Source organism: Myzus persicae, unplaced genomic scaffold, assembly GCF_001856785.1.
Source record: "Myzus persicae strain clone G006 unplaced genomic scaffold, MPER_G0061.0, whole genome shotgun sequence".
NCBI lineage: Eukaryota > Metazoa > Arthropoda > Insecta > Hemiptera > Aphididae > Myzus > Myzus persicae.
The window spans coordinates 36,022-50,637 of record NW_019100925.1 but is presented as its reverse complement, the minus strand read 5'-3'; the positions used below and the strand labels follow the sequence as shown (position 1 = coordinate 50,637).

General features: G+C 24.9%; 2 protein-coding genes across 2 annotated transcripts in view; both read right to left on the bottom strand.

The window, feature by feature from the left end:
• The window catches only part of LOC111026869 (sphingosine kinase B-like), a 56,854-nt gene that overhangs the window by 29,614 nt on the left and 12,624 nt on the right, over nt 1–14,616 (bottom strand). The gene's annotated exons all lie outside the window — the stretch shown is intronic.
• On the bottom strand, nt 1,208–2,611 carry LOC111026868 (uncharacterized protein MAL13P1.304-like). Its single transcript, XM_022305042.1, has 2 exons — nt 2,332–2,611; nt 1,208–2,171 (listed from the first exon to the last, which is right to left on the bottom strand). Exon 2 carries the CDS (start codon nt 2,158–2,160, stop codon nt 1,246–1,248), a length of 915 nt encoding a protein of 304 aa, XP_022160734.1. The 5' UTR covers nt 2,161–2,171; nt 2,332–2,611; the 3' UTR covers nt 1,208–1,245.

Sequence of the window (14,616 nt, the reverse complement as noted above, 5' to 3'; positions counted from 1 at the left end):
TGTATTTTTTAAGCAAATATTCGTTGTGTGAAAATCAAACAGACTAATAATGATTTTTTTTTTTAATCTGTAAATATCTCTGAAAAATCTTTAATTATAACTTATAAGCTAGTAGTTAATAACTTAAGCTTTTTAACTTAATATTTCAAGTATTATCATATATTAATTCTATTCCTTTATAAATTGTTTTGTAATTATTATTATCATTGTTGTTTCTCTTAATTTTCAAACTATCTTGACGTATAAACTATTTACAAGAATGTGGCTTTTCACACAGTCAAAACACAAAAGAAAATTAAGCAACAACAAATCATTTAAAATTTAGACAAAGTCGTCAACATTAAATCATTTAAAACATAAAACTAGTAGATCGCTACTGTCACTGCAATACCACGTAAATAACATTTCACAAATTGTTCAGGAGAGACATAAAACTAAATAATTTGTGTGCAAGAAATAATTTTACAATTTTTTTTTCTTATATTGATATTAGGAGCTTAGTATAGTTTAAAAACAATGAAAATTATATTTTGTAATATCATTTAATTTAATTAATAGTACTTACGTGGTTTTTCAGCAATATAATGAAGATACGAGGTATTGAAGGATTGAGATACGTGTTGTTTAAATACAAATGTTGTAGATACGTGTAATTTATATTTATTTAATTTAATACCTTATTTAATAATATTATTATAATATTAATTAATACGTCTTTAAAATATATCAAAACTGTATTAAAGCAAGCACGTACTCAGGATCAATTTTTTTTGGAGGGGGGTGAACCCCTAAAATCCCCCTTGATACCGGCTTGTATTATAGTATCAAATAATAACCAGCTAATACATTTTAAATTTTGAAATAAATGAACAACCTTTGTTTTATTTCACAAATCAATAAAAAAATTAAACAATAAAATATATTAATTCAAATCAAAAACTTGAACTAGGTGTGTAGTATAAATAATAATAATATAAAAAATACAACAGTTAACTAAAATAAAAAAATCTTGTTAAAACATAATAATAAAAAAAAAAAAAAAAAAACATAATATCTGATTTTTACCACATTATAAATTGTTATAATAATTCCTTATTTAATATCTTAATTAATACTGAACACCAATAAAACTGCATTATTGTATAAATAATAAAATACAAAATATAACAATTCACTAAAATAAAATAATAAAAATATCTTGTTAAAACATAATAATAATTATAAAAAAAAAAAAAAACATAATAACTAAATTTTATCACATTTTCTTTCTTTATAAGTCTTTAAGTGAGGTATATTGTCATAATAATCGTGGACATCAGTTGGTAGAACCGTTTTTAATTTTTGGAGATCATTCCACTTGGACAGAGTAATAGGAATTCTGCTATTATACAAACAAGGTGTGTTGATGGACAGATCTATAGTTTTTTTTGTTCGATGGTACTGGGGTAATTCTGTATATTCATGTTCAAAATTTATTTTGTAATATATTTTTTTGGTTGTGGGATCATATTTAAGAGCTCTTATATTTCGAACTTCAGGGTCACCCTTTGATCGCCCAGGTCGGATAGACTTATAATAATTCAATTTTTTGTAGTCATAGAAATCTGAATAGTTAACAGAGTGGGATTCATAGGGTGATGGATTTTTCCTAGGAACATTTAAATTATTTTCATTAGAAATATTACCTGGTACATCAATGGAAGTTACAACTTCTACATGTTCATAAGTTAATTCAATATTATCCTTTAAGCAATCTTCATAATTATTAAATTCAGAATTATCAGTTTCAAAATTAATTATACAGTCAGTCTTGTTATAAATACTATCATCAACTTGATTTTCAATAGTTGGTGCAGTATTATTAGGAACATTTAAATTATTTTCATTATAAATATTATCTGGTTCATTTATAGAAGTTACAACATTCTCATAAATGAATTCAATATCCTTTAAGGAATCTTCTGTTAAAACTTCATATTTTGTTTTTGAAATAGTTGAATTGGCTATTAAATTAGTTTCATATTTTGGTTTCTTATTAGAGAAATTGGTAATATTTGTCTTACTTTTTTTTTTATATGTAATGTTGTTCATAGCGTCATCTTTATTACTAGCTTCATTAGCAAGCTCCAATAGGTGTTTAATTCTTCTTTTTGATGTCATGATGTATAATGCTAAAAAAAACATAATCATACAGTGTACCTAATTATTATAACTATCATCATAAAACTGTAATTTTATTTGAGTAGATAATAACATAATTGAAACTAACTACTTTCATACAATGTTTTATTGAAATAAATTAACTATAACTTAATATTTATAATTACCTACCTGTATAGTAAGACGTTCAATATTATTAGTGCTGAACTGTCTTAAGACTAGCAGTCTAGCTCCACCAGCGTTTATGTTGAATAATATTATTATAATGTTCATTATGGTAGATACGTGTTATCAAAATCAAAATGTAATACGTGGTATCACAAAACCTTTAATTTGAGCGGGAAAAAACAATATAATGGACTCATGGTACATAATAAAAGTGATAGAGAAAATTATAATCTATACAGTGATACCAAAATGTCATTTTCAAAAAAAATGTTATTTACGTGGTATTGCAGTGACAGTAGCGAGATGTATACACAATTAATGAATAATTGGTGCAAGTCTAAATATCAATTAATTCTCGTTTCTTTAGTTTAAATAAATTAAATTGAATATAAATTTTTCAAAAGCAATGCAGTAGCTAGCTTTGAATAATTTAACCAATTTGGATTAACTAAACATTGTGAAAATTTTTTTTCGTATGTAATAATAACTTTACATTATTGTTTTTAATTTAAAAATATCCCAGTGATTTACTAAGATTCTGTATCAAATTTGTTGACAATGCTTAAGTGAGTACTTACCTACTTATCATTATTTTTATTTGACATTTTTTTTTTTTTTTTTTTAATAATATTTATTGTCATTCAATCTTTCCTAAATTAATCGATAACCCATTATTTAAAATTTCAATAAAATTTAGTATCTATTTTATAATAGTTAATATAATGTGATGGTTTTGAATCAATCGATATACTGCCATTTGATATATAGGACAATCGATCGATTTTTGAATTTATTTTAAATTTTGAATTTTAATTTTTCATTTTAAAATCTACTACTTTGGAATATACACGATATTAGATTGATAAACAGTATTTATGTAACATATAAATATATTCGTTAAGCAATAAAATAAAAGCAGACTAAAAATGTTAAAAATAGTTCATACAAAATACGATTGTATGTTGCAGATTATATGGTTGCATACATTATATGCTTACGTTGTTAGCAATACTTCGAAGATCCTCTGAACATGTTTTACCATTCACGGTTATTAAAAGCAGTGTTTAAGAGCTGTTTACGTTGTTTCTCAAAATTTGTTTGACGTGGCCTGGGAGCTCCTCGAACAATACTTTCGATATCTGTCTCAACCTTACATACTGCTCTTTATGGAGTGTTATATTAAGTATAAATAGACCAATACGAGCCCAATGCAACGAATTTTAACTAATACCTACCTAATTGTTCTCTAACCATTGTGTACGCAGTAACTTATGCTTTGTTAGCCATAATTTGTATTTAAATTTTTGATGAGACGATAAGAACATTACATTTTGAATTCCGTGTATGAAACATAAAATAGCTCTGTTTGTCACTCGTCCAACGTACCTATCTCAAAGGTTTATCTATTGGATTTTATACTGAATCTTAAAATAGTCTTTACAATCGTATTAGTTGTATCAATATCATGAACATTACCAATATTCATTATGGTTTACATTTTTAATACAAATATAAATAAAAAAATTACAGTAAATTAATGATTTTAGTTATATATATTACTAGTTATACAAATTATAGTTATACTTACTGAACACTTTTTTTCAGTAAAAATCTTGGTAGACACTATACTGTCTTTTAAAAACATTATTGATTAGGGTAGTAGATAATCTTCTAATTTCACAATATTTATTTAATATTTCTATACCATCCCTTTATATTTACTTTAAATTGTTTTAGATTCAAAGTAAGGAAGTGGTAAGTTTTTCCAGAAAAATAAAAAATGAAAAGAATGAAGATATGTTACTTGTGCATATTAAAATACTTATAGGGTTTTTGTTCACGAACAATATCAACGTAAGGTGTGTGCTTGATCAATTATTTAAATAAGACTGTCGATCATATTCTACCGATATGGACCGTCATATTGACACGTTGAACGTCAAATTCATCTAAATCTATTATTCTTTTTTTTTTTAAATTTCTTTTTTGTGTACTTTAGAGTAGAATTATGAAAAATATCCATACGTATATAATATATCATTTCAGAATATTCCTTCTGAATTATAGATGATTATACATATGAAATATATTTAATACTAAGTAGTCGGGTATTGTTGAGTGCTTGTATAGATACAAAACTGGTAAATTATTATAGACTTTTCTTTTAATACTTTTAATCGTAATATGTATTAAATAGTTTTATAATTTATTAAAATAAGAAAAATTAATAACAGCACGAAACCAAACAATTATTAATTTCTACATTCATTGGAGCTAATTAAAAAAGTACCACTTGCATTTGTTTTACATCCTGAATTGTATTGGTATTATCTTATGCAAAAATTAAAATTTTATTTCAAGTATCTAAAAGTTAGTTTTTTTTTTGCGAACAAAATAACTTTTAAGTTATTTATTTAGGACGACATATACTTTTTTTTATACTTTGAAAATGTTTCAAGACCATCATTAACCTATTACAATATCAAAACATTGTTTTATAAATTTCTAATAACACAGATAAGTGATGAGTGATAATGCAGTCAATGTGAAATATTAGAGCAGAACTGCCTCAACAATTTTCACACCTTCACTGCTACTAATTAAAAATAAAATTTACTGATTGTTCTTTAACTAGTTAGGTATGTCAATATAAATTGCTATTTAGTGAATGCACTGAAAGATTAAACATGTTTTCAAAATGTTATGTCAATCCTGTCATTTTATACTGCAATAGTTATTATTTTAGGTAGTATACCGCCTACATATTATTATTATGATTTTTTTTTTTTTGGAACTTTGCCTGGAAAATGAACATCAGTGTATTGTTTGAGCGGAAATTACCTCGTGCATTATTTTTTTCTCATTTATTTATCTAGAAACATAAAGATGAGCCACTGCTGCGTGATAAAATGTAGCCACGCAACGTATTAAATCATTAATGTGTGCACCTAAACTTTACCTTTAGTGTTCACGATGTTTCCTAAAAGTTCAAAGATAGCATTAAAATGTGAAAAAAATCTTCTAAGTGAATAAGAAATATAATTATTTCGACAATTTATGTTCTAAAAATAGAGGTGGATAAAAGTTTATTTTACATTCTAGAATACGGTATACATTTATGTTTATAAATTTCTTTGATAAGGACAAGAGTGATGATATTATTAACAGAAGCATAATATTATCATTGTCAAGAATATTAAAAAATAATTTTTGCATTTTGAATGTAACTTTTATAATATCAATACATAATATTTTACTTAATTAAATAATATTATGTATTTAATATGTGCTGTGCTTATCTGTATTGTTGTATTATCCCGGATAACCTATTGTTCGTGATCATTACCTACATGAACCTACAATTGTATATTATTCAAGTATAAAAAAATTGAAGATTTTCATTTCAAATGGACACATATTCGATCAAACAAAAATATTATTGTTGACAACGAAAGCGTGTCACAACGATGTTATTACAAATTTTAACTTATAAAAGTTATAAGAATGATATTAAGTTGCATTACAGGTACATAACCTTTATTATGTATGCATGGTCTTCTAATTAAAAAAAATAAAGGCCATGTTTTCAGATTTGAAGTTGTGATCTAAACTATGGTTTTGTATTACAGTTATATTTTTTCTCTTTCTCTAAATACTTTTTTGGGTGGTAAAAAAGATTGAAAGTCCCGTGTTTCACCTTTAGAGACAGGAAACTTTATTTATATATTGCTTCATACAAATATTAAATAATTTCTTTAAAGTTTTAATGAATCTTTGGTCATCAAAATCCACTGAAAACTTGATGATATACAATGTGGGTATTATTTTGTTGAAATTAAAAAAAATTTGACATTTAAACTTTTTAACAGTGGCACATTATAATTATTTGTCAACATTGAAGTGAATTTATTTTATTCACAGGATTTCATTTTTCATTTTCGAATATTCATGATTGCATTCAAATGTATAATGTATAATAATACTAAAACACTACTCATGTCAAGTGTAGCGAAGCGATCAGAGTCTATTGTAACCAATATCCCGTATATTATATCATGTACATTCTTTTAGGTCCGTGGAATATTTTCATAGAAGTCATCGTTGTTGGTTTGTTGCATTAATAAAACTTAATCTATGCTTTTTTTTTTATTGTTTATTATATTTATTTTTCAATAATAAATTGTCATATTATTATTTTTACTGTGGATTTTAAATTTAATCAGGAAATTCCAAAAAGGTTGCACTAACAATGTTTATGTAAATTACTGTCTTTAAATGTGAAACTTATTTTTCTTACACCTTTTAATAATGAACAAAAACGATTTTGTTTTTAAACAAAGAGAATATTTCACATGAAGAAAACAACAAAACTGTATTTGATAAACATTTATTTCCGTTAATAGTAAACAATGGCTGAAAATAAATAACACAATTAAATACAACGCTGTTTGGATAATAATTGGTGTAAATTCACTTACTACTAGTATTTATAGAGTGTTTACTTGAGGTTTTTCATGGTCTAATAATATTCTTATTATTATTAGTTTTTCAATTGTATGCGAGAAAGAAATAGAGAGAAAAATGATTACCTACTTCGGTAAAAGTACAATATTTACTGTAATTTAGTATTTAATATTATTCAATCGTAATAATACTGTTCTATAATATTAAATAAATTTTTAAGTTTAATGGGTTACCACTATAACATAAATTTCATTCAGTTGGATTATTTGTTATCTTCCAAGTTCACTTAAAATGTATGATATATTAATTGATATTGCAAAAGCTATAATCCAATCATGAAAGTGTTAATAACAAAACAATTATAAAAGTTATTTGAACAATAACTTCAACATTTTAAAAGATTAAATTGTATTTTTGTAGATAATATATTATTTAAATTATATTATTGCAATATTATTATTATTATTCGATTGAATATTGTAAGCTTACATGAATAGTGAATATAAAAAGTGGACACTTATATACAACTTTTTTATAAATATCTATTACTAAGTTTGAACTCAAAAGAATTTTAGATTTTAGATGGGCCGATTTGAAATTAACTTTTAGTTATTCACTAGTTTATAGCATAATATTTAAGAAATATTTGTAAATGTTATTGAACTAATTCATTTTTTATTGCAACAGTGACATAAAATATTAAAATTTCATCCTCAACTTAACCTTTATGGCATGTCTCATCAAAATGTTTTTATTATTAGTGGCGTAATATAATAAACCATGATATTATGAAATTTTTTTTTTACATAAATATAGAATTTAGAATTTCTTGATTACATTCTGTTTGAGTTATTTTTAATAAAAGATTTTAACTAAATTAATTAGATAATTATTATAATATTTACCATAATATAAATATAACTAAACTAATACTATATTACAATTAATAAATATTGATAAGGATAATATTAAAAAAATTCTGAAAATTCTAGATCCTGCGCAATACACAGTTTATAGTGTAATCTTGTGAATATATTAATTGTCCATCGTAAAAAAAATAAAAAAACAACAATACTTTATCGACAATTTTCGCTATAGTTAATAAATGATCTCCATATTTTCAGTTTATTAGAATTTGAATAATTTGAAAATAGTTTTAATGCAAAATAATTATTTTGTATTGCAGACTTAACACGCCAGGAACAATCTAAATCAAAAAACCACGTAATCGATAGACGGCGCTTTGTATAGGCAAAAGAGGTACACTAGTGTGTTCAGTGTAAAATCGGCTATAATAATAATAATATATATTATTCTCCGTTGTACCTATAATATTATAATCGTCTGACCATAAGTTGACGATTACAATTTTCATGTAAAATATTTTGTAAATTAATCAATAAATATGTATGTTAGTAGCAAATTAGAAAACTAGGAGTTTCAAACATTTCCTAGTCTGTATATTGAATGACGTGTATGTATAAATAGAAAATATATAAAATATATAATGCACGGGGAACAATGAACAATATCATCAATGTGAAATATGAAATATTTAAAAAGATGATTTTAAAAATAGTGTATTGGTATTTAATTTAAAATTACTTCCAAGAAATTTTTATATACAAAACCATTAACCAGTATTGGCCTTTAACACTTCATTTATTATGCTAAACATTAATGTTTTCATTTTACGCATAAAAGGTATAATATTTAATTACCCACCTTCAATTATGGACGCAATGGTGTGGTCAGAGTATTGTGTCGACTATGGTATGAACTTTTTTTTTATTTGTACACGGATATGTGTGGGTAAAAAATATATTTAAGTGAGTGAGTAATCAGAACGAAAGACTAATAATTCACACTTGCAATCCAGATCGTAAAGGGATAGATAAATGACAATTAATATCGATTGCATTCACAATATATATTATTAGTTGTAGTGAATCAAAAATAGGCGACCACTTTCGACTAAGCAAATTATATGTAATAAACTAAAATAGGAAATAAATACCTTATAATATTAGTTTCAATAGTTTTACATTTTGACATAATAGTAATATTTATGTAATATTTATTTACGCGTAAGTCCCTTTATAATATATGTGTATATTTTTTTTAATTTCACAATGCCCGAGATAAGTCCGCCATTCTATAAATATCTGAGGTATTTTATGAAAATTCCCGGGAAATATAAATTTTTTTTTTAAAATTATTAATACTTCCAAAAATGCAAGGACAATGTGTAGAATACTAAATTGTTCACATCGCACATAACATAATATAAATCAATTCAATCAGAATAATATCTAAAATCATCGAAATATTGTCCATAGTCTAAATAAAGTCTATTTAAGCCAACTAAATGTTTTCACTACTAAACTGTAATAATATACTACATAACTTCTTGATGAACTATTTACATACAATTACCATTTTGTTTTCATGCCCTACGTTACATAATATATATTTAAATTTTAAATTGAAATGTTTTTTTTTTTTAACTCACATTTATTTATGACATAACATCAATATAAAAAAGGATAATACTTTTATGATTTTTAATTAAACTAATACAGGTAAAAGCTAAGAAAAATCTAGTACTGGAGCATAAATCTCAAATAGATAAATAAAAACACCACCATTTTAGAGCTCACGTTTTCCACCTAAATTATATGATAGGTTATTTTAAGTTACATTTCATTTTCAAAGGTTTTAAAAACCAAAAAAATACTAAGAAAAGGTTTAAAAGTTTGTGGCAATAACAAAAATAAAAGTTTCATTTAATTTTCAAAATCGCTTACAACACAATGGAATATAGAGCTTTTTATCCAACTTAAGTTGTAATTACTCTACATCTATAGGACCAATGTGCACTAAAATCATAAATGCAGATTATTTTTAATTTTTTTTTAGTTGAAGAATAATGTACTTTATAGTTTTGAAGTGTACATTTAAGAATTCAAATTATTGTATAGAAGAATTAATAATCAACAAATATGAAAATAATATAAGAACAATTTTGTTTAAAAAAAAAGTATTAATGGAGAAAATATAATAATAATTATGTAATGCAATGTAATTAACTAAAAAGAAAATTCAGCTGCAGGAATCCAATATTAATTATAAACGTCAATTATTTAGTATAATTTTCCTTGAATTAATTAGTACTTAATAAACATTTTCCATTTTAATTTTTCTTTGGTATAAGAGTTCAGTTAATGATTTTATTCTCAATTTATTAATATCCAAAATATACATTTTATGGTCCCTTGATACCACGGTACATAACTTTGGAACTTCATAAAGCCTTCTTACACTAATACTAAATGGAATTTATTTAATATGTTAATTGTTTACGTCAAATTAAATCAATCAGCTCTCCGATACGTTATTAAAGTGACCTTTGCGTTCAAATATTAAACAAACTTTCTTCTCTTACTTAAAAAAAAATAATAAAGGGCTTTGCAATTGCATAATAAGTTTTCTTATAAATACTCTCACTTTTAGATTAATTTCAGGTCGCTCATACCTAAACGCATGATAAGGAACGGCAAGTAGCTTATTCAGTTTCTATCAGAAATTAACATTATATATAAATTGTATATTGTATCTAATACTTAATATTTTAATGTATTGTTTTTTTATGATCTGTTATCATCATTAATTAAGTCATTAATTAATTTTCTTGCAGTGTAATGTTACGTCTAATGGCCGCAGATGCCGCTGACAGTTAACCTAATAAAAAAAAAATAATGGAAAGGCAGGTATGGTTCTACTCTCTCCCTAAAATTGAAGATAATGGTGCCGCAAATTAGTGACTTCTTCTCTCCAGTCTTAAATCACATTTGTATATGATACGATTTATATATTACGCTTTCTTCATCTTCTTCTTTTTCAGCCAGTTAAAACTGTATCACTAAAAACATATTTGCCATCTATATCTCTATCTTCTGCTATTTTATCCACTGGCTGTCGAGTTTCGCCAGTTTTGTATCCCTTTTTAGTGAAAACGTAAGCCTCCTACCAATCATCTTTTTTAAATCTATTTTGCTATACGTGGTCGTTTAAAAATGTTTTCAAGTTTGTCGTTATGTAGTTTTCATCATACACTTGTGTGAGCGTCAAAGTATGCCCCACATATTTTTCTGAGTATCTACTTTTATCTCAAACACCTTAGTTCTTTGACTTTTCTCATAGGCTATGTTTCTGATCCCCACAGGCCGATTAACGTATTAAGGTTAAGTTCTTTCTAGTTTTTAGCTTCTTAAAAACAACTCTTGAGCAGAGTATTATAAGGAATATTTATATATTATGTACGGATTTTATGTTTTCTACGTTTGTATAAATTAAAAATAAAATTACATTATACTGGCTATTCAGAAATTCTCGTTATGAATTTGGCGTATTACATAATATACATAATATATAATAATAATGTACACGATGGTTAAAACAAAGAATTATCTAAATCTAATGTGCAGCCATATAAATATAATGGCACAATAACATAATATATCAATATTTATAAGGTCTACATAGTTATTAACCACCAATAAAAATTTGTTTGATTTTTAAACTAACCGTATAATATATATTGTCACTATATTATATTAAATGTTATAATTTACATAGTATTATAGTAAACATTATATTATGTATGTATATTTCTTCATATAAAACTGTATTTTTATGTATTATTTAAAATAGGTATCGACCACAAGAATTGCATAATAAGCTGATTTGGTGAAATACTTCAGGTTGATAATTTTGATTAACTATGTAGCTATATTTTATATTCATAGTTTTTAGTTTTTACTGAGAAAAAAACCTACAATTTTCGACTATGCATCATACATTAATAAACAGTTACATTAATTTTCGTAATAGCTACAAAATCTACAAGATGGACTTTAATTTTACTCGCAATTTAATATCACTTTGAAAATATTATTAATATGTACATATTGTGCTATTGAAAAATTTGTAATAAATTGTAACATACAAATTAAAGGAACATTATATTGATTTCGAATAACATCAAAATACTTATATTGTGTTTTTACTTACACATATTGAAATTATTTATTTTACAGTTTCTATTTTTGGTTTCATCGTTTAAATAAACGATTTAAATTTTTAAAATAATTGTTTTGAAAGTTGCTTATTTTTTACGGGTTTACTGACATAATAATATTACTGGCTAAGTGGCTAATGACTCATACATTATATTTTCATATAAAACCCAACATAAAATTGTACTTTTTAATTTTTCCTCTTTGATTTAAACACCATTATACTAGTATCATAATATATGTCAAATAAACATATAAATAGTACATTATGTAACGATATTAATACGATTTTTATGATTACATTTTTTATGTACATCTATCTTTCTTGTAACTAGAATAGATAGTAAAATAAAAACTTATGGATGGATTAGGGGGGTAGATAATTAGATGATTGTAATGTCTGTTGATTAAAAATATTTTACTCAGTATTTATTGTTTACCACAAAATAAATTGAACAAAATTATGGAGGCACATAACATTAAGTCAAATCACATAACATTTCGTTACTAATTTTAATTTTATATTTATTACAAAATATCATCATAATATTGACATACCTTTTCTAAATTTATACATCTGTTGGTGACTAATGATAAATAAAAAATAGATAAAATAATTGTACGTATAATACAGTACTTGCCTCTATGTTGGTTATTTTATCATTACATTCTTTATTTGATAGCACCTATATTTTTTTTCACCTCATTTATAAAAGTTGTAATAAAGTTTTTTGATTATTTCAAAGGTAAATAATACTACATTTATTTTATATGCATAATGCTCAAAATGTTGTATGTATGTTTATTTTAGAAAGTTAGATAATGGTGTCTACACTAATGTGTTTAATCCAAGCATGACAATAAATCATATTACTATGAAGGAAATGGAATCAATCATTCTATGTACCTAATGCTTGTTTTTAAATCAAATAGATATAGATTCAGCTGATTTATACTACACTATTTTTGTGAAATCTTGTGTATGGTGGTGTACAATAAATTCAAACTTTGATCGATTGATGCAACGTAAACGATCCATGAATGTACGCGTATTATAGATTTCTAGCTTTGAAGATTTTACAAACATATAATTCGTTAAAAACTTTGGTTTTGGGTTCCAAAGAATAATATTGTTGGTGTAGTAAAAAATGTTAGGTTATTAATATATTAATAATATATTAATTTTGCTTTGCTATATTTACAATAGTTACAAAATATATTTTAAATTATTATTACTATATTACATCGATACACCCATAATTCATAAACGCATAACATTGACAAACTAATTCAATCATTGTAAATTTAAATATTCGGTTAACAATTGAGTTTTGTTCACCATCACTGATTGGCATTATCTTTTCTAGTTTGTAATATTTTTTACTTGGTTCCACTATCATTACTCGTAGTGTTTTATTGACGTTAATCGATCGATCAAAAAATAAATATCAAGTTAAATATTTATAATGAATTAGTAATATTTTTTGTTTGTTTTAGATTGCGGTTTATCGATCGCTAGAAAAACATTAATCAATACGACCGTGTAAAAATAATAAGAAAATGCGCGAGTATGATTGACAGTTGGATAGGATTGCGTGTAGGTAGAGGCCGTAGAGCTATAATATAATATATTATATCGGTTATCTATGTATAAACATTTAAGATGATATTATATAGGTAGGAATTGGAATATGAAATTCTAAAAATGAATACACTATAATAATTTTGCATAATATGGTTATTGGTATCATCATATTTATTGTATCGTAATTCAAATTTAATATAACCGATTTCACTTAATATAAAAATTAAGAATTTATATTATTGTACGATGACTAACAACGTCACCTATACTTTATTATGTTTAAAACATGACATTAAAAGAATATAATTCATTTGCTTCAAATGACATGTGTCAACAAATACTAAATTATGTTGTAAAAACAAATTATCGTAGACAAAAAAACAAATGTGAAACAAGCAAAACGGATATGTTCAGAAAATATGAAATAAAAGTTAATTTATGCGCATACTACACACATCTGATAAAAATATGTACAATATAATTTAGAATTACATTTTTAGTAAAACATAATGCATCGAAATTTTTTTACCGTTATAAACAATATTTTTCAACGACATCAAATGCGTGAGTAGTATAATAGTTATGGCTACGATCCCGCATTACTCGCCTAGCATAATATGTTCCAACTACAACAAACAGGATAGAAAAGGATCTGCTTTTGACAGGATTTTAAAACACAGTCATTCCGATGTAGACATTGTGGACCGTTGGCTGAAAAACAATATTCGCTGTACTCGAGGGTATTCTCTATATAATATAAAGCATACTTGGACGAGCAAATTATGATGGTAATAATAATAATAATAACTAAAATATCAAAACCAATCGCGTCAATATTAATTAAAATAAATAAACGTCACGTACATCGCACGCATGGTTGAAATATATTATATTGCAAATCCGTTTTCGCCGATGTCTTTACAATAGTAATTTTTCCGAACATCTTTTGGCTGCCATCATCGTCAAAATTTAACGACCAGGCACACGGACCACATTGAATACAATATTTAACATTTTAATCGTAGTCGATTAAGTAGTGATTATAGCGACAAATCTCAGCTCTAAGTCACACGTCATCTGGTCACGCGTGGCATAATCACACGAATTTTTCAAACTCTTCTCAAGTAAAAAGTAGCGTGCACTTGTCGTCGGCCATTATCA

Coding starts and splice junctions, on each gene's coding strand:
- LOC111026868 (XM_022305042.1), bottom strand. CDS start 2,160: ATGACATCAAAAAGAAGAATTAAACACCTATTGGAGCTTGCTAATGAA.